General features: G+C 51.6%; 5 protein-coding genes across 5 annotated transcripts; 3 read left to right on the plus strand and 2 right to left on the minus strand.

Annotated features, from left to right (window-relative positions):
- Nucleotides 1–386: 386 nt before the first annotated feature.
- Nucleotides 387–3,236, plus strand: STEHIDRAFT_55437 (DUF1793-domain-containing protein; the record flags this gene model as incomplete). Its single annotated transcript, XM_007302332.1, has 12 exons — nucleotides 387–632; nucleotides 691–795; nucleotides 860–937; nucleotides 1,010–1,118; nucleotides 1,181–1,335; nucleotides 1,395–1,502; nucleotides 1,566–1,668; nucleotides 1,721–1,800; nucleotides 1,868–2,231; nucleotides 2,299–2,500; nucleotides 2,559–2,691; nucleotides 2,754–3,236. The coding sequence occupies 12 exons, from the start codon at nucleotides 387–389 to the stop codon at nucleotides 3,234–3,236; spliced, it is 2,166 nt and encodes a 721-aa protein (XP_007302394.1).
- A 606-nt stretch (nucleotides 3,237–3,842) lies between these two features.
- On the minus strand, nucleotides 3,843–7,338 carry STEHIDRAFT_120118 (uncharacterized protein). Its single transcript, XM_007302532.1, has 5 exons — nucleotides 6,982–7,338; nucleotides 6,250–6,917; nucleotides 4,937–6,180; nucleotides 4,746–4,844; nucleotides 3,843–4,655 (listed from the first exon to the last, which is right to left on the minus strand). The coding sequence occupies exons 1-5, from the start codon at nucleotides 7,093–7,095 to the stop codon at nucleotides 4,357–4,359; spliced, it is 2,424 nt and encodes an 807-aa protein (XP_007302594.1). The 5' UTR covers nucleotides 7,096–7,338; the 3' UTR covers nucleotides 3,843–4,356.
- A 1,899-nt stretch (nucleotides 7,339–9,237) lies between these two features.
- Nucleotides 9,238–11,319, minus strand: STEHIDRAFT_76464 (uncharacterized protein). The gene is made up of 5 exons (XM_007302352.1): nucleotides 11,199–11,319; nucleotides 11,045–11,133; nucleotides 10,823–10,965; nucleotides 10,505–10,766; nucleotides 9,238–10,440 (listed from the first exon to the last, which is right to left on the minus strand). Exons 1-5 carry the CDS (start codon nucleotides 11,295–11,297, stop codon nucleotides 9,519–9,521), a joined length of 1,515 nt encoding a protein of 504 aa, XP_007302414.1. The 5' UTR covers nucleotides 11,298–11,319; the 3' UTR covers nucleotides 9,238–9,518.
- Nucleotides 11,320–11,512: 193 nt separating this feature from the next.
- STEHIDRAFT_167276 (uncharacterized protein) lies at nucleotides 11,513–14,042 on the plus strand (the record flags this gene model as incomplete). The annotated part of the gene is made up of 6 exons (XM_007302533.1): nucleotides 11,513–11,934; nucleotides 11,996–12,138; nucleotides 12,430–12,480; nucleotides 12,545–13,226; nucleotides 13,281–13,394; nucleotides 13,759–14,042. Exons 1-6 carry the CDS (start codon nucleotides 11,730–11,732, stop codon nucleotides 14,040–14,042), a joined length of 1,479 nt encoding a protein of 492 aa, XP_007302595.1. The 5' UTR covers nucleotides 11,513–11,729.
- Nucleotides 14,043–16,434: 2,392 nt separating this feature from the next.
- Nucleotides 16,435–19,151, plus strand: STEHIDRAFT_76469 (uncharacterized protein). The gene is made up of 6 exons (XM_007302353.1): nucleotides 16,435–16,924; nucleotides 17,083–17,716; nucleotides 17,797–18,238; nucleotides 18,298–18,367; nucleotides 18,476–18,574; nucleotides 18,724–19,151. Exons 1-6 carry the CDS (start codon nucleotides 16,834–16,836, stop codon nucleotides 18,855–18,857), a joined length of 1,470 nt encoding a protein of 489 aa, XP_007302415.1. The 5' UTR covers nucleotides 16,435–16,833; the 3' UTR covers nucleotides 18,858–19,151.
- Nucleotides 19,152–19,290: the final 139 nt, after the last annotated feature.

Genomic DNA, 19,290 nt, shown 5'->3' on the forward strand with positions numbered 1-19,290 from the left:
CGATGTTGCAGGATGATGGCTGCCTCTGTTCGCATCCGTTTCGGAACCGGGTGTGTTCTCAGAGGGCCTTTGAACTCACGCCTTTCATCTCGTACAGATGTCTACCATATTCTTGAAACCGAAATGCGCTGCAGTTCATCCCCAACCGTGCCTATGTGTCACAAGGCTCGACGAGCTCATCAAGGTCGCATGAGGTCCCGTATATTGCGGGTACATCAGGTGAATGCTCGCATTGTGGCCACTCTACGAAACTCGAACGCGTCCTTCCTGCTGTTACTGTGCCCTGGAACAGGCCACCGGACGTTCATGACCGCTCCACGTATATATACCTACATGAGCGGACTACAAGAGCCTGCAGCTCACTCTTACGATCTGGGATGCTCACCATGAAGTCTCTCCTTGGCCTGGTGGCCCTTCTGAGTGGTCTCGCCTCTGCACTCCCAGCTCCTGACGCGCACGCTGAACCTGATCCTTCCACCTTGGAATCTCGGGCGGTGACGTGGACAGCTACTCCATTCAATGCTCAGTCTTACCCCTTAGCAGTTCGCTCTCCTTACCTCTCGACCTGGCTCCCAGGAGGTAGCAATGGTGGCAACCTGAATGGTGCTTGGCCCGCATTTTGGCAAGGACAAGTGAGTATAGTTGTTCTGGGCCCTTGACAGTGTCGGTTGATTGAATTTGTTTGCTCAGGTTACTGGTTGGGCGGGATATGTTCGAGTCGATGGGACGGTGTACAACTTTCTTGGAGCGCCTGGTACTGCGGGTGCCACGAAGGCCACACAAACCTCGTCCAAGGTTCGTTTCACAGTTGACCTCAGTACGAAAGTATCGTTCGAGTGACAGAGTTCCTTTGGATTAGTTCACGGCCACGCGTTCTATCTTCGTTTTAACCGCCGGACCTGTGTCCATCACCGCAACCTTCCTGTCTCCCGTCGAGGTCAGTGCTTCTACCTATTTTTCTGCGCCCTTTATCGCGGTGACGTAGCTAACGCCGAAATGTTACTCTTAGCCTACCGATTTCCTACGCCAATCTTATCCGTTCTCGTACTTGACGGTCGCAGTCTCCTCGAATGATGGCAATGCCCACAGCATTCAAGTCTATACCGATATTTCTGCAGGTAAATATATTACATTGTATGCAACGTGTATCTCCACTCACTGATACGAACTCTCACGACAGAATGGGTCTCTGGTGATCGTGGTCTCACTGCGACTTGGAGTACGACCGCGACGGACAGTATGATCGCCCACAAAGTTGGTCTTCAGACTCAATCCCAGTATAGTGAGAACAGGGATCAGATTCAATATGGCGAGGCCTACTATGGGATTACCTACGTATGCCCTGATTATCTCTCTTTTCTTTCCTTACGGATATTCTCTCATGCATTCTCCAGCACGATGGCGTTACCTACGCCACCGGTCAAGATGAATCCGTTCGTGGCAAGTTCATCTCTAACGGTGTTCTCGACAATTCTCAGGACACGAACTACCGCGCGATTGATGTACGTGTTATGGCCATAAAACCTTTCTGCAGAACTCTTCTGACCAGTATGTTTGACACTTAGAATGACTGGCCCGTGTTTGCCTTGGCCAAGGACTACGGCTCCGTGACTGAGACCGCGACCAATCCTGCTGTCTTTGTCGTTGGTCACGCTAGAGATCCTATGAGTGCGTAAACATTTCGTTAGGGAAAGAACACTCATTAACATGGCTTTTACAGTTAAATATGTTATTGCGAATGCACAATTTGAGGACCGCAGGCCATACTGGGCCGCTACATACAGCACGGCTATGGATGTGGTATGCAGTCACCTGTACTAGAGACTTGGGTGTTCTCAAAGACTGACGATCTTCTTCGCTCTGCTAGCTCACTCAAATGCTTACCTCCGCCGAGTACGACCACAGCAATTCCGCAGCCGACGCCCTCGACTCCCAAATCGCCTCAGACGCTGGCGCCATCTCATCCGACTATGCCAATATCGTTGCACTCTCCACCCGTCAAGCCATGGGCGGCATGGAGATCACCCTCGGACCTGGACCCGATACGTCGGATGTCAAGGTGTTCTTGAAGGAGATCTCGTCGGATGGAAACGTGAATACTGTGGATGTTATTTTTCCAGCTTGGCCTATCTTGCTTTATTTGAACCCTGAGTACGGGAGGCATTTGCTGGAGCCGTTGTTTGATTATCAGCAGACGGGACAGTATGGACACACGTTCTCTTGTCACGATCGTAAGGCTTCCTCTCGTTTCCGGGTTTTAATTTTGTCAAATCGCTGAACCTTTCGTGCTCGTGACAGTCGGTGCCGCCTACCCTCAAGCTATCGCTCATCTCGGCGGAGACGACGAGAACATGCCCGTCGAGGAATCCGGAAACATGGTCATCATGGCTCTTTCCTACACGCAGAAGAGTGGTGACACTTCGCTTATCAGCGATAATTATAATCTTCTCGCTCAATGGGCTCAGTACCTGATCGACGACTCGCTCACTCCTGACAATCAGTGTGTATCGCTCTCTTTGTATCGGCGGGTGTGGAGTATCTTATGCTTCGTATTCCAGGATCTCGACGGATGACTTTGCTGGTAGCTTGGCGAACCAGACTAATCTTGCCATCAAGGGCACAATCGCCATCCAGGCCATGTCCGAGATTGCCACTCTCCTCGGGAAGACGTCTGATGCCTCCAACTACGCCGTACGTATACCCTCCTTCCACCTCCCTCACCTACATTTTGCTCAATATTCGCCGCGTTGCAGAGCATCGCCGCTTCCTATGCTCCCCAAGTCGTCAATTTCGCCACCGCATCCACAAACGACCACCTCGAACTCTCCTACGGCGACTCCTCCTCCTGGGGCCTAACCTACAACCTCTACGCCCAACGCCTCCTCGGCTTCTCCCTCTTCCCCGACTCCGTCTTCGAGATGCAAACCTCGTGGTACTCCTCCCACGTCAACACGTACGGTATCCCGCTCGATACGCGCCACACGTACACGAAATCGGACTGGACGATCTGGACGGCTGCGATTGCCAGTACTACGGCGGTGAGGGATTTACTGATTGGGAGGTTGGCGACTTGGGCGGCGGATGGGATACCGAATCAGCCGTTTTCGGATTTCTATGAGACAGAGACGGGGGATGCGGTGAGGAATACTGTGGGCGATGAGTCGTTTAGGGATCGGTGCGTAGTTCGCCACCATACCTCCCCTTCGGGCTTTTCTCCGTGTGAAATGCTATACTGAAATATGATGCTGCTGTAGGCCAGTCGTCGGAGGTCACTTCGCTCTTCTCGCTCTTCCTTCTTCATCCGGCACGAGCCCAACCACTACAACAACCGCAACTACCACTGCTCCTACGGCCCCTACCTCCGCGACCACCACTGCCCCTGCGACGACGACGACCGCATCTTCTGGTAGTTGTTCAGGCGTGGCGGCTTGGGTATCGACGACGGCGTACGTCGGCGGCTCGCAAGTTACCTACAGTCAGTACTTTTTTCTTATGTCTATACGATCAAATGGCTGCTGATTGTTCGTAGCGTAGATGGACACCTCTGGACCGCGAAGTATTGGACCGAGGCTGATGCCCCTGGTGGAGCGGCCGGCGATTGGACTGACGACGGGGCATGTTAGAGAAACATGGAGGGGGCGTACAGAGGGCTTTGAGTTGGACTTGGTCGTGCTAACGTATCCTTGGGACTTTGAATTCACCACAACTCAAATGTACTTACGATGTCGCTTTTTGGTCAGTAACGATGGAATAATGTATACGTTTTGGATGTATCTCGGGCGTCCCGCTCGAACTTGAGACCCAAAACCTTGTAAACGATACAATGAAAGAGAATAGGTATATCATATATTGCACTAAAGCACATAAACATCATAATGTGCAGTCTCCTACGCCACGGAGAGCGCGTAACTAGAACAAGGCATAAAACATAAAGACAAGTATGAACGTCTGCGAACACAAAGTCAAGTATGAACGTCTGCGAACATAAAAGACAAATATAAGCGTCTGTAAAGTACCGTATCAGCATCAGCTACTATCTATGATACAGGTAAGATACAGTACTAGAGTGGAGGAGCGGACTTATAGTAATAAGCAGCATAGCGTATAACGGAACTGGAAGTCTACAGCACAAAACGGAGTCACAGTCGCAAAATATCTGATGATCAACGAACGAAGTTAACGCGCCAACAACACACCCACACACAACACTGCGGACAATGATTAATGACGTCCGGAGGAAGCATAATGAAACATACAGTGAAACGACGCCACGGTTGGCGCATAGCCAACAGGCTCAAGAAAATTCCCCCACACTTTGACGACGAGCAGATTCAGGACGAAAGAGGCACGCACAGATCAATGATCCGAAATCCTCCTATAATCCCTCGCCTTCCCAATCTCGATCCTATTCTGTTCGACCCTCCTCCCACCCCTTCCTCCGCCCCCTCCATCCCCCTGCACAGTCCCAGAACCCCTCCGTTCAGGCTTCTTCCTCCCAAAATACTCCTCCGATATCTTCCCCTGCTCGACCCCAGAACAATAAGTGCACCGACAATCGGGACGACCGTCGTTCGTGAGGGGTTTGCCGAGCATGAGCCATTTGGCGTGAAAACCGAATTCTTGGGGAGAGCGGAAGCAGTGCACGGAGAGGGAGCCTGTGGTGGAAAGGGGAGGGTTAGTAAGTTGTGCGATGATGGACAGGGAAGAGGGGGGATAGAGGTGGGGGGAAGATAGAGGAGACGCACCATAGAGATAATAATCTTGTCGATCGTCAGGCTCGTTATTGAGCACGAACATCGCATAATGTTCTGGATACTTCGACAGCACGAACCGCTTCTCGTCCGCTATTCACATTCAAAAAACGATAACGGGTATGCGTCAGCACTCATCGAGACCACTCAACAAAAACGGAAAGAAAGAAAAAAAAGAAACGTACGTCCCGCCTCGAGCCCTAACACCTCCCTCGCAAGGAACGCCCCGACCTCCCTCCTCCACTCCAAACTAATCTTCCTCGCCAACTCCACCTCCTCAAAATAAATCCCCTTCCCTTTTACACCACACATCTCCATTCTCTTCTCAAACTCCAACTTCCTTTCGAATTCTGACTCTGCTTCGCCTCGACCCCCCTGGTCCCTCCGCTCTCGCTCCCGAATCGGATGCACCCCCGGCCTGTTCCTCACATCCGCGTCCGTCGTGAGAATCGTGATACAGTTCTCGACGACTGTAAAATGCGGAGTACAGATCGGTTCGCGATGTGAGGGCCGAAGGGTCGATTCCCGACCACAGAAATAACGTCTTGGGCCGGAATTGTAAGGATAGGGAGATGTAGGAGAGTTTGATGTGGACGAAGAAGGTACAGGGAACGTCGACGTGGATGATGTGGCTAGAGGGGCTGATGAGGCGGCCGAGGTGGAGGCGGACGCAGGCAATGAGGTGCGGCGGGCGTTCGAGGTTGAGGTCGATGTTGATGTCGCAGGTGTTTGTATATTACCCATCGACGCACGTCTCCGCTCCTCGGGCTGTCTCCTTTCGACGATCGGAGACATCGACTCATAACGAGTAGGACATGGTCGAGCGGACAAAGCTCCCTTGTTCTTCTTGAATGAAGGGAGTTTGGCACGTGCTGGGATGGTTGGCGACGTGCAGGCACTAGCTGGAGGAGTGGGGAGGTAAGAAGTTGACGATGGCGGCCTTGAAGAAGTCGATGTGTTTGGCCTTGAGGCGGCCGACGACGAGCTGCTCGCTGCATTGTTGCCTATGGACGAGAAGGAAGAGTCTTGAGGAGCCGGAGAAGCCGGTGGCGTGTGGCCCACAGGACTGTTGACTCGGCGACAGTGTTCTCGTAGCTGCGACAGCGTCCGCCCTCGAGATCCCGGGGATTCTCGCTCGTAACAGGCAGGAATCGCTTCTGATTTGGAGGTGTTTGATGGTTTGGAAGCCGCGGAGGACGAGGGCTTCGACGATTGGGGAACAGGATCACTAACGATCCTGGACGGCCCCGCCGACGCGTTTGAGCTTCCACTTGCGCTTGCGTTCGAACACGAGCTTCGTCTTGAAATCTTCTGTACGTTCCCCAATATCGAAGGCGAGCCAGGTCTATTGTTATCTTCTCCGTCGCGAGGTCGCTTTCGCGATTCCTTGCACGGAGAGGGCGACGTGAGAGGCTTCGACCATTGTCCACTAAATATAGGTGAAATACGAATTTCGTGAGATGAGTTTGAGAGAACAACAGAGACTAAGGGAACGCACCTGTTGCTCGAAGCCTTCGACATCGCCTGAGGAGAGCTGATCGCCATATTCTGCATCTTCGCCCGTGCCTGCGCCTCATCCACAATGTACTGCGAATCCTTCGACAAACGCGGCCGCTTCCTCGGATCCACCGTCCTCTTCCTCGGATCGCACGTCCGTTCGACTGGGCTTCGTAGTTCAGTGTTCGAAGGCGAACGAACACTGGCATGCTGCACGAACTGCGAAAGCGCGTGCAATTGTCGTGGGGTGAGCGGGACGTGGGGCGAAGTGATGAGGTCGTCGAGGTTCGTTTCTGGTGGGATGGTGAGGCCGAGGTTGGGTCGTCCTTGTTGTTTGATTGGGTGTGATGGTTGCTGGATTAGGTGCGGTGATTTCTCGATTCGGGGGTGGCGCGTGTCGACGCCGGGTGCGGATGTGGGTGCGGATCCCGGAGAGAATGACGACGATGAGACACCGCGAGCGACGATCTTTTCCTCCTTGGGCGACAACAACGACGGCTCGTTGCGAGATTTCGAAAATTTGGAGGCAAAAGCTGCCTCCTCCTCTTCCTTCCGTTTATTCGCGTCCATCTGGGCAGCGATATCGGGGTAGAGCCTACGGTTCTCCTCGTTGAGGTCCTTCAGCGCGTGGGGTGGTGAGAGAGGGCGTGGAGGGTAGAAGTCGGCGGTCTGATAGTAGGAGGGACAAACAATGAGATCGCGCGACGCGTTCAAGAAAAGTGAGAGGACGCACCTTGGCATTCGTACGCGAACTGCTGCTCGCGGTCTGACTGTGCGGCGCAGGATAAGGCCTATACCGACGCTCTCCTCCCATGTCCTTCAAGTGGTTCGAGTGCGCGACGGGCATCGTCGTCGCTCGTTCGAAGGTGTACTGCAAGAGACGGAAGGGCGACAACGGCCGTCAGTATTCAATATATTCAGCTCTCGTACCACCCTACTGAAGTGAATTGCAAAAACAGTACGCCATGGCCCATGCCCAGACAGACCGAAAGGGTCTAACTCTGATTTATTGATATCAGACTCACTGAATATAAAAGAGCGCACAAGCTGTCAACCGGCGACGTTGGAGAGCAACCGTCGTCGAGTCTGGAGTCTAGTCTGGGCCGGCGTACGTAGGGCGGGGAAAAGCAAACAGAGACGACGGACGGTGAAAGAGTCTGAGGGGGGAAGGAAGAAGGAGGTGTGTCGAGCCACTCGACAGGGGGCGAAGTATTTGACATACAATTAGATTTCGAGATTATCTCACCGCGCGCGCCTTTTCGCGGCAAATGCAGCGCGAAAATAGCGTTTGCCAATCAAATTTGTCAAGAAAAGAGCGAGCCACCCGCGCGGACCGGTTGATAAGCTCCGTGCACGGAAAGTCGCGGTTGATTGAGTAGCCGGTCTCACTTCACTTTGACGCCCGCGTTCGCCGTCCTTGTTCAAGTGCAACTCGACGCTGGTTTACAGCACGGATGGGGATGACAAGGGAAATGAGAAGAGGAAGCACGTACCGGTGGTCTTTATATATGTGTTGTCCACCAGAGAGGGATAGAATCTATCCGAGATTTGCGCGCTTTAGTTGGAAAGGGGATGCTACTTTGCCTCCGCAAGACAGAGAAAATAATATTGCTTACTAAGTACGCAAAAAATTCCGCAGGCGAGTGGGTATAACTGCTCTGCCTAGAGGCAGAGAAACGGGTATGAGGAGACCGGAAGACACAGGTCAACTTGGAATGCAGGAAAAAAAACCCCGTCGCCCAGCCTCTTTATATACTATTGCAGCTCACCTGGCTCACCTCGAAATGAACTCATTACTCAAATCCAACCCCCTGTCGAACAAGGTCGAACATCCTCGATTCCGGAGCTAGGCGCTTGGTCCTCATAACCTCATAACCTCATAACCTCAAAACCGTTCTTCCACTCCAATTATTAGCCTTGTTCAGAGTGCTCATTTCGAGCCCTCATAAACGCAGTATATGAGCTCGTATATGAGCTCGATATGAGTTTGATATGAGCTCCGGCAAAGCCTCTTGCACTCTGAACAAGGCTAATCCGGATTATTTGAAGAAGAACGTTCTGTAGCATGAAACACAGTGCGCGGCGCATCGACCCCTTCGCCAAACGGTAGGATGCTAGCAATTAGAAGTGCTGGCGCTGCAACACCGAGAAGCTCTGCAGGGCATGCAATGATGCAGCACTTCGTCTGAAGGTTCCCTTTTTGGACCTCCCCGCAGGCCATGCTCCCTCATGCGCGGTGAACTGGTGACGTCAGAAGGAAGGTGTTTTGCATCGCGGTGTCGGGACTTTGCGTTCGCGAGGATAGAGGACTGGGTGTGGCGCGGCGGGCGATGAGCGCGCGCGACGACCTAGTGACCACGGTGAGGTGAAGCGAAATAATGGACAATAATTCTGGAGCGAGACGAGATTGCGCTAGGGATATGTAGGCTGATATCATGGCCCACGCTCTGGAGTCTGATCAAGTGTACGTATGTACGGTTAACGAGTGGCGTCCGAGCACGCCACAGTGACTTGCAGTTCTGGAGAACACAAAAAACTGGAAAGTATCGTGGTACACCGCTGATCAGATTCATTCAAATCCAAACAGAGACGGAGCCGAATCCAGCTGCACGACGACCGGCATGCACTCGCCTCGAGGATACCGAGCCCATCATCACGAATCACGATACTCGTCATCTCCAACGTTGTATGTACTCACCTCGAGGTTGAAAGTCCGAGTCATGCTCATCGCGATACCCCTCGCAAGACCAACCATCACAGCAGAAGACAAACAAGCCAGACCAGGAGGACGAAACGTGTCAACGTTCGAGGTGAAGAGGGAGCCTCATGCATACATGCATGTTTGATTTTCGCTGTTCGCAACTTTTGTGGAGGTGGGAACCGACAACGGCCGCAAGCGGCCAGCACATTCGGGTGCCTCGAGCGGGTCAGCCTAGAGTAGGATGATCTGGCCAGGAGAGCGGCTCATTGACAGAGTCGAAGAAAGAAAGGTATATATATGCACACCGCTGCGCGATCCAGAAGACAGCCAATGCAGACTGCAGAGTACACATCAATAATGAAAGTAAAGTACACTATGTATAAAAATACGCGCCGTGTGGCGTGTGGATGTATATGTGTACGTGCACGAACCAACAAACAGAAGGATATTAGACAATATGTGAAAGAGAATGAATGTGTGAGGCGTCCGGCCAGTGTCTTATGATGTAGAAGAGGAGAAATAAAAAAGAGACCAAGGAATAAAAAGAGAAGAGAAAAGGAGATCTATTGCTATGCGGTACTCTTCCAGACCTGTTCCACCTCCCCCTTTCTCGCCTCCATCCTCCGTCCCGTCCAATCCTCTTCACCTACCCTATTTGCCCAGTCATCATCGTGTGCCGTTAAGGCACTCTCCTTACGATCCTTCACATCGAGACGATCAGCACCAGCCTCGGTTTCCCCTTCACCGTCACTATCCCACCCCCACTCATCCTTCCCGCCACTCTCACTCTTCCTATGCTTCCGCCGCGCACCAACATCGCCCTTGCCCTCAACCTTCATCTCAATCTCCGCCCCAGCACCCATACTCATCGCCTGCGTAATCGACGGCGAATTAATCGCAGGCTGCATCGGCGATCTTGGTAACAAAGGCGGCGGCGGCGACCGCCTCTTCCTCGTCGAAGCCGAAATCGAACTGATCGAGCCCGAAAGCATCCTCGAGCCCGGCGAGCAACTCATCGTTCTTCTCGATGACGAAGATGGTGACGAGCCGAGACTGGGTGGGTATGCGTGAGGGTCGGCGTCCTTCGGAGTGGGGTGAGAGATGGAGATGTGGGAGGATGAGGAATGGGTGGAGGAAGGTTCGAAGGTGTCTTTAGGGTCCGAGTCGGTCGATAGTCGACGGGCGTTCTTCGGTTCGGCGGAGTTGGAGCGGGAAGGAGGGTTGGAACGACGGGTGACTTGGGTTTGGGATTCGAGGTCGGTGGTGTGGTGATGAGGGTGACGAGTATCGAGGCCTTCGTTGTCAGAGTCGGAGTCGTACTCGTTAGAGGCGCGGAAGAGGGGTTGGCGGTCTTCGGAAGTATGCGGAGATGAACCAGCTTCGGCGTCAGAGGGGAGGGTGAGTGCGGGGTTGGCGGTGGAGGCTTTGACGATGGAGTCGATGAGCCAGAACTGGAGGACATTCATAAGGATGGGGAATAGACCCATCGTACTGTCAAAGAAGATTAGATTTCCCAGTCAAAGCGCAAGTGCAGACAAAAGTAGTCGAAACGCACAATATGACCTGGACGGCATCTCCGTGACCCAACCAACTTAACAACCAATCTCCCAGCTTGAATATCCCCGGGAAGAGAGCGAAGAGAATAAGGACCAGGATTTTCATGGACGTGAGGGCGAAAACGTAGACTGCAGCTTGGCGAAGCCAGTATATGACGGACGGAGGAGTGCCATACTGGCCAGATTCGTAGCCTTTGAACTGGAAGCGCTCGGAGAGGATGTGTGTTGTGACACGTAGAATCAAGTAGATGCATGCGACGCCTGCAAAACGTTGTCTGGGCACAAATTGACAGTAAAAAGAGGCATAGGAGACATACCGAGCGTGGTATCGACAAGAATGTTTAGAAAATAGAACACACAAGCGTTCCCGGCCGTCCGATGCGAGCCCACGTCCGAAATCAAGACATTCACCCCATGGACGAACATCTGCCCAACAACCTGCTTTGACACGTCAAAAAGCCTATCCTCGGGAGAAGTATATGCAACACCCGAGATTTCAAGTCAACGCAGGACGAGGAGAGTGTGCGTGATAGACCAACCAGATGCGCCATGGACGTTTAGGTTTCTCTCGCTGCCGCTTGTATAGCAGAGATAGTATCACAACAACACCCATAAGCGATTGTACGATCTAACCAGAGTAATATCATGTAGTCTTAACATGTTTGCATAATAGCGATACAGCGACGAACGAACCAACGCAGTAGGGCCTAGCAGTTGACATGACTGTCGGTCAACTGGATAATCTTCAAAATCAATCTCTCCAGGAAGTGGTGGTGGTGGTCCTGGGTCCATTTCAGAAAGCAGACAAGTAAAGGTGTGGGAAAGAGAAAGGCGTCGTCGCCGTTGCGAACAGCGAGCACGTTGGAGTGCGGGATGTATGGATGGATCTCGCCGATGAGCTCAGCGCCGCGGCATCTCCCGGAAGCGCCGGGCGAATTGCCGCCAGAACCGTAGTCGCGTCCACGTCTTCTCGAGCTCCTTTGTCCGCAACGCCCATCTTCAGCTGCACGCTGCTCTCTGGGCTCCCTTGTTTTTATTGTCCTCTACGCGTATATTATCACTCGTCTCCCTGTTTGCGCTCTCGAAAAGTCAAAGACTGCTCAATTCCTCACTTGAATCAGGACTACCGCGTTTACTTTTCACATTCCCTTTGTTCTGCTTTTTTTCTTGTCTTCTGCCACTGGAACATATCTCGTCGACACAATCTCGAAACCCTAGTCATTCATGAGCGCAGACTTTATTCCCCCCACTCCCAAGCGCAAGGCAACGCCCCTATTCTTCGACTCAGACGACGAAGAGGAAGGGCAAATCGCCCCACGAACCGTTTCACCTCGCTCACAACACGCCACCAAGCGCGTTCGATTGCAGTATGAGACCCTTGTGGACTCTGGGGCGAGTGAGGATGACAGGTTTATTGGAGATCTTGGAAGTGCGTGTGCCTTCCCTGAGTGTGCTTGTACAGCCGGCCTGCTGACCGATATGTCTTTTAGACGTCAAGGCTGACGGTGTGGGTGCACAGTCGAGTGCGGAAGCTGCGACAGACGAGCGTATCCTTCACGAGCCCGCGTCGCTGGATGTAGAAACACCTCTGGCTCGGATGGCGTACGGAGGGGAGTCGGGTCATGTTCCCTTGGTAAGTCCTTAGCTCGTCGTTCTTTGCGCTCTACACGCCCGATATCCCTTTTCTGTCACACCACCTTGCGTGGTTTTCTGCTTCTTGTACGTCTGACTCCAGTTGTGGGAGCAAGAAACCACTCCGTAGTCACGCTCTCCTCGACGTAGCTTGTCGAGTCATTTCGCCACCGCTGTCGGTACCTTGACCTCTCTCACTCTGACTCGCTTGTTCATTCTTGTCCGCTTCCTTATCAAGATTTTTATCTATGATCGTATCATACTCACTCCGGTATGTGCTCTTTGCTTCCAGGTTCCGCCGCAAGTCCAGCATTCGTCACCCACCATTGAGTATATAAACATGGTATGTCTCAGACAGTACTCTTTTGCTATGTGCCGTTGCGCGGTTTCTCATCTACTATATGAAGAGGTCACCCACGAAGCTTAATTTGCAAACTCGGTCGACGCTATCGCCTCTCGCTTTCTGGGACCAATCGCACTCCAAGCGGCCTACACCGTCATCCTTCTCCGTCCTCCATAAAAGCATCCTCGCGTCTCGCTTGCAACGCCCTACTCCGGTCGCACCGACTCCCGCTCCACCTCCCGCCGAACCAGCAGTACCTACTCAGTGGCATACATCCATTCGCCAAACGAACGAGAAGAGCTTGGCTCTGGGTCGCCCAAGACCCGCACTTCCACGTATCCATGAGCCTGTCGCACAACGTCCAGCGTACGACAATAACGCCGTTGCATCGACCTCGTCAGAACACCGTCCTACGCCACCTACTTCGCCATCACCCAGCATCATCTCCATATCCGACGAACCCGAAGTCATTTCAATCCACAGCACCCCATCCTCTTCGCCGCCTCCTATGGCCGTGGATGAACCGGAACCCACTCCTTCGGAGGAACACTACATGATCAACGCAGATAATAGGATTGTAGTGGTGAAGTCAGACGGGAGGAACTATTATCCTAATGCTCCCGTTGCGGAGTATGATGAGATTAATGAATATCACCTTGTTGAGCGACATGATGACATATCGAAGCATTGGAGGGCAAAGTTGGGGTTGTATTTGGCTAGAGAGGGATTAAAGAGGAAACGCAAAGGTGTGTGACTTCTTTGACTCGGGTTTCATTCCGTTTCTGATGGTTTTTTTTTAGTCCATTCACCGCCATGGATGTTGGCGAAATTCCCGAGAGGATATAACCTTTATGTTCATGTTAAGGGTCTCCAGCGAGATAAGTTTAATGCAAGAAAAGATTACTACCTCTACGGTGAGTCATTTCACAGAATATTATCCTTGTGTAGTGTAGTATTATCCAGATCACGTGCAATGTGCCTTCATCATGAGCTAAAAATAGGGCATATATTACTTGCCTTATTTGTGAACCCATGTTAGACTGTTGTGGTCTAAATTGCACTTCACAACAGGTCATGTATAGATCTCAACATTCTTATAAACGAGTTTAAAGAAATAAGCTGTAGTGAAGGAGTATAACAGTTTTTACACAATTACGTAGATATATATAGCTTGACTTCATTTATGATTCTATAATTAGGCACATTGTACTATTTATACCTTTATCCTTCCTGTTTTCTTTGGCATTATGTGTATACTGACATTGGTTTTTTTTGTAGGTTCTGACAATGTCTTTCGATCCCCTGAAGAATTTGCCTTTCATCTAATCTGGCTCGCCAAAGGCATGCCAATGACCCGAGATGGCCGAAGACGCTGTGGCTGCAAATACTGCAGTCATCGATCTCAGACAGAGATTACAGTGCAATTACGGAAACATCTTCCTCCACCACCACCGGTTTTGGCGAATAGCCGTGGTTATAATACATATCATCAGCCGGCGGAACAGAGGGCCAGATCACCGGAGCTTATGTTTAAGGATTATACGTATCTTGCGCGCTCGTAAATTATGTTGTATGTATATACATGTCTTGCTGTCATAATGCTATGGAGCTGCTTTCTTGGTTTTATAGTTGTGGATGTAGTGATCAAGTCTACTGGACGTGGAAGGAAGTGTCATGATACGAGTTTCCCATGCATCACAACAAACACCCCAATCCTTCTGTCACAATATGTGTCTTCCCTACACTATCCGACTTCTACAACACTATAAACTCCACCCTATACCAACCCCAAGGCATAGATGGTCTCCCAACAAGTTTTCTGCCAATGCTCACTGGACAGAAAACCTGTATTCAAGCCATAGAAGAAGACTACCCCACATCCAAGCCTTGCCTGCCCAGCACCACCTCCCCTGATGCCTGTTGTATTGAAACTGTAGCCATGCCCTGAGGCCCTTAGGGGACTAACGTGCCCAGACAGAATGGTGGAAGTCAACAACTTGTGTTCTACATAATGAGCTGTATATGTACAATGATCTGGCCACGTGACTGTAGTGTCTCACACAAACTCCAACACTCCTCAGGCTCTCTGAGACGTTACAGAAACATGATGTATGCAAGTGCAAAGCGGGAAGTAGGAAGTGAAAAGGTGAGGGAATGTAATGTCCAGGCTTGGATAGTGATCCAAGAGTGGACACACGTTCAAGTGCAGGCGTGATGGCTATCACAAGTGCGATCGGCCGTGTCCTAAGAAGCCTTACTTCTGGTTCGAGTAACTGGTGTAGTGGTGATTCTACACAGTCAAAGGGTCTTGATGTCGATAAGGGAAGCTAGTCCTGCTGAAAGAACTAGTTCAAGTGCAAGCTAAGAGACCAGATAAAACAGAGATGAATAGGTTAAAGAACTCCCCTCTACTAGGGTCGTTCTTATATACTAAATACATGCGCAGCTTTAAAGGCTATGAGACAGTTAAATAAGTCAGTCTGAGTTGTATGAACACTGTGCCCCAGTCCGTAGTCGCTGCGGAGACCTGTACCTAATAATTATAGTATACAACGTACGGAAACCTATGAGTCGCAGTCCGAGGCTATGAGAAGCTATGTAGTCCGTAGTCGAGAATACAAAGGAGTCGAGACACGTCTACTAGTCCATGAAATGTTCATCAACCGGCCATATGAGTGGATGATGTATATGTGGTTAAATAAAGAAATAATACCCCAACGAGTCATAAGAAAACGAAAATAAGTCCATAACAGGGAAGTAGAATATAAGTCTTGTACTGTAGTTTTTCGACCAACTGTTTGCCCGATTAGGAAATTCTTAGGGCTGGGGTTGGCTGATGAACCTCGATTTCTAATTGGAGCTCATCGGCACCCTCAGAATTTCTTGACCATGACATGTGACGAACAGTTGATCGAAAAAGTACAGTATGTGGATACAGCTGCAAACTTTGATGTGCAATGAGGAGAGTTGAAAACACAGAATGATACTCCTCCCAAAGCTGGACACACAAAGACATGCAAAATGAAAATTTCCCCGAGTCCATACACACTCCTTCCCATTTTGTACGGACCGCTACTCCTGACATTCCTCGTCATAATCCTAGGCTGAGGCCACCCTTACGCCCAGCTCAAGCCTGACCATTATAACAACTATTGAAATGGGTGTCTTGAAGAGAGCATGACTCAGTGTCAGCGCAAATTCTGGCCTGAGAAAAATAATCATACCCTTAGAAAAGATGAGATCATTAGACCTCGTGGGCACCAGCCAATTGGCGCACGTCTTGGCCAAATTGGCCGGTTCACCGACATTCATTGCTCACCCGCATTTCATCCTGACAGAATATCAAGGGTATCTAAATTCGTGTAAATTCAATTATAAAATAATCTATGAGAACGAATTTCACCAAACAGGGATGGCCATTTTCTGCATGAGAAGTACGCACCAGCCAATTTCGCTGACGTCAGCGAAATTGGCTGGTGCCCACGAGGTCTATTGAGGCCTGATTATTCCTGAGGTCCTGTATCCTAGGTACAATGCTTTTCTCTGTGTACAGGAGAACATGATGTCCATGGTTTATTGGGCCATATTTTACCAGAATTTTACAATGTAATGTGAGTGTGTGAGTTTGTGAGTATACGAGAGAGAGAATATAAAAACACATGCTCGCTCTAACAACTGTATACACTTCTTTGGTCGTATTTGATCATGTTTGGCAACCGGCGCCACCCAACATAATCCCACGCGAGTAAGAGGCAGTCCGTGTGGCGGTGGCGCCCCACGCGTCATTTAGCCACTTCAAATTTCAGGCGCCCGTCTTCTTCGACTGCATACCCACTCTGATCTTTCCGATTCCCCCATTATCCACCCACATTATCTTCAACGATGAGTAGACTCAACGCCGGCGCCTTCGAGTTCGTCCCCGGCCGTGCTTTCCGTGCCCCCACCGCTGCTTCCCCCCAACAACCCCCACCACCTCAACAACAACACTTCGTCGAACGACCAGAGCAGACAGAGGCCCCCGCGCCCGCACCCACCATTTCGCTCAACATCGGCGGCTCATCGAGGCCTGCACCTCCTCTCCAGCCCGTCCAACGTCCAGAACAGACAGAGGCACCGGCACCGGCACCGACAATCTCGCTCAACATCGGGGGGTCGAAGCCTCCGCTCCCTCCTGCCGCCGCCCCTACTCCTACCCCAGCTCCAGCGCCGGCAGTAAAGGCTCCTCCACCTGCTGCTGCTGCACCACCAAAAACTACAGCGAATGTTTCAAGTGCTGCTGCGGGGAGTGGTGCGTCGACACCGAAGGCTTCTGGAGGATCGAGTTCGCCTGCACCGTCTTCGAAGACTTGGACGATGGATAAGGCGAAGACGGATACGGCGGCGATCGCGCAGGAGGTGCAGCAGGTTGCGGATTCTGCTGTTCTGCAGGATTTGTTTGGGGAGAGTACGTGATTCGATTCGATTCCCTTCACGCATCCCTCCCTCCCTCCCTCCCTCCCTCCCTCCCTCCATTCACTATACCCCTTCCCATGCTCAAACTCACACTCACACTTCGATTTATGTTTATGTTTGTTCTATGCTCTGTGTATGGTATCATCACAGTCAAAGAGCACCTCAACATCGTCTTCATCGGCCACGTCGACGCCGGCAAATCCACCATGGGCGGCAACATCCTCTACCTTTCCGGCTCCGTCGACAAACGGACCATGGAAAAATACGAAAAAGAAGCGAAAGAGGCCGGCCGGGAGACGTGGTACCTCTCCTGGGCGCTCGACTCCACGCCCCAAGAACGTTTGAAGGGCAAGACGGTGGAGGTCGGGAGAGCGTACTTCGAGACCCCCGCGAGACGGTACACGATCCTCGATGCGCCGGGGCATAAGACGTACGTGCCGAGCATGATCAGCGGCGCGGCGCAGGCGGATATCGCGATCCTCGTGATTTCGGCGAGGAAGGGCGAGTTCGAGACGGGGTTTGAGAAGGGAGGGCAGACGAGGGAACATATCATGTTGGTGAAGACGGCGGGGGTGAATAAGGTCGTGGTCGTGATCAACAAGATGGACGATGCAACCGTGAAGTGGGAGAAGGCGCGGTTTGAGGAGATTAAGGATAAGTTGACGCCGTTTGTTAGGGGGGCGGGATTCAACCCGAAGACGGATGTGAATTGGATGCCGGTGAGCGCGCAGACGGGGGCGAATTTGAAGGATAGGGTGGATAAATCTATCTGTCCGTGGTGGGAGTGAGTGTCCTTTCCCTTCTTCTTCTTCTCCCATCCATGCTTTCATTCGAAGTCTGACGAGGGTATGTACGAATTAACAGCGGCCCCTCCCTCCTCGAACTCCTCGACCACATGCCCATGGTCGACCGCAAAATGACCTCCCCGCTCATGATGCCCATCTCCGAAAAATACAAAGACCTGGGGACCATCGTCGTCGGCAAGATCGAATCCGGCCACATCAAAAAATCCGACACACTCATCCTCATGCCCAATCACGTCACCGTCGAAGTTTCCGCACTCTACAACGAAATGGACGACGAGGTGAACATGGCTGTATCCGGTGACAACGTGCGCATACGGTTGAGGGGCGTGGACGATGAGGATATCAGTCCGGGTTTCGTGTTGACTAGTGTGCAGAAGCCGGTGAGGGCGGTGAGACAGTTCGAGGCGCAGTTGGCGATATTGGAGCATAAGAATATTATTTGTGCGGGGTATTCGGCGGTGATGCATGTGCATACGCTTTCGGAGGAGGTTACGTTGGTGGTATGTTCCTTCTTCAACCCCCTTTATTCCTGTGTTTATTGAGCTGACGTGACGTACAGGCATTGCTGCATTACTTCGATAAAGCCACCGGCCGCAAATCGAGGAAACCACCACAGTTCGCTAAGAAGGGTGAGTTTCCTTGACCCCCCCCTCCCTCCCTCCTTCCTGTCTTATTCTTCTTCACACCTCTTCGCTAACCTTACCGTATCCTCTCGCTCGCTCGCTCGCCCGCTCCAGGCCAGCGCATCGTAGCGCTCATCGAGACAGCGGCGCCGGTATGTGTGGAGCGCTTTGCGGATTATCCACAGTTGGGGAGGTTCACGCTGCGTGATGAAGGTAAGTTTTTAGTTTCGTTTGGGATGTTTTGCTTGCTTTCCTTTCCCTCCCTTTCTCCGTTCGTCCGGGTTCCATTTTCTCTTCCTCTCTTTCTTTGCGTTATCGTTGAGTCTTTCGCTCACTTATTGACGCTGTGGTTATGTTCACAGGCCGGACAATCGCAATCGGAAAAGTCACGAAACTGATCGAGGGCGTGATGGACGAGAAAGAGATCGCGGACGGCGTGGCGGCGATCGCGATCGCGGGATCGCAGTCGCAGGGGAATAACGCTGCTGCTGCTTGAACGTTTTGCGCTGTCTGTCTTGGTTGTTGGAGATGTGGATTTCGGGCGTGGTGCGGGTCGGTGGGATGATGCAGGATGAGTCGTGTATCATGATCACGAACACGGGCACGACGAAAATGATGAAGGTCACGAGTGTGCGCAGAGCGGGTGAAATAAATGCTTTGCTTGTCGTTGTTGTTGTTGCTGTTGTTGTATTTGCCGAGATCGAGTAGGATGTTGATGTTGTAGCGACTATAGCGTGTAGCGACTGTAGCCCATTCCCATTGTTCTTGTTGTGCTTGTGCTTGTGCTTGACTGCTTTCTTCGCCCGTCGTGCTGAGAGGGTTAATTCTGTCTCTTGAGTGGCGGTAAGTACTTGTGATGTATCATTTCGGAGGACACGGGCGCCTGAAATTTCAATTTGAAATGGATGAATGGCGCGCGGAACGCCACC

This window comes from Stereum hirsutum (genome assembly GCF_000264905.1).
Source record: "Stereum hirsutum FP-91666 SS1 unplaced genomic scaffold STEHIscaffold_5, whole genome shotgun sequence".
NCBI classification, from domain to species: Eukaryota; Fungi; Basidiomycota; class Agaricomycetes; order Russulales; family Stereaceae; genus Stereum; species Stereum hirsutum.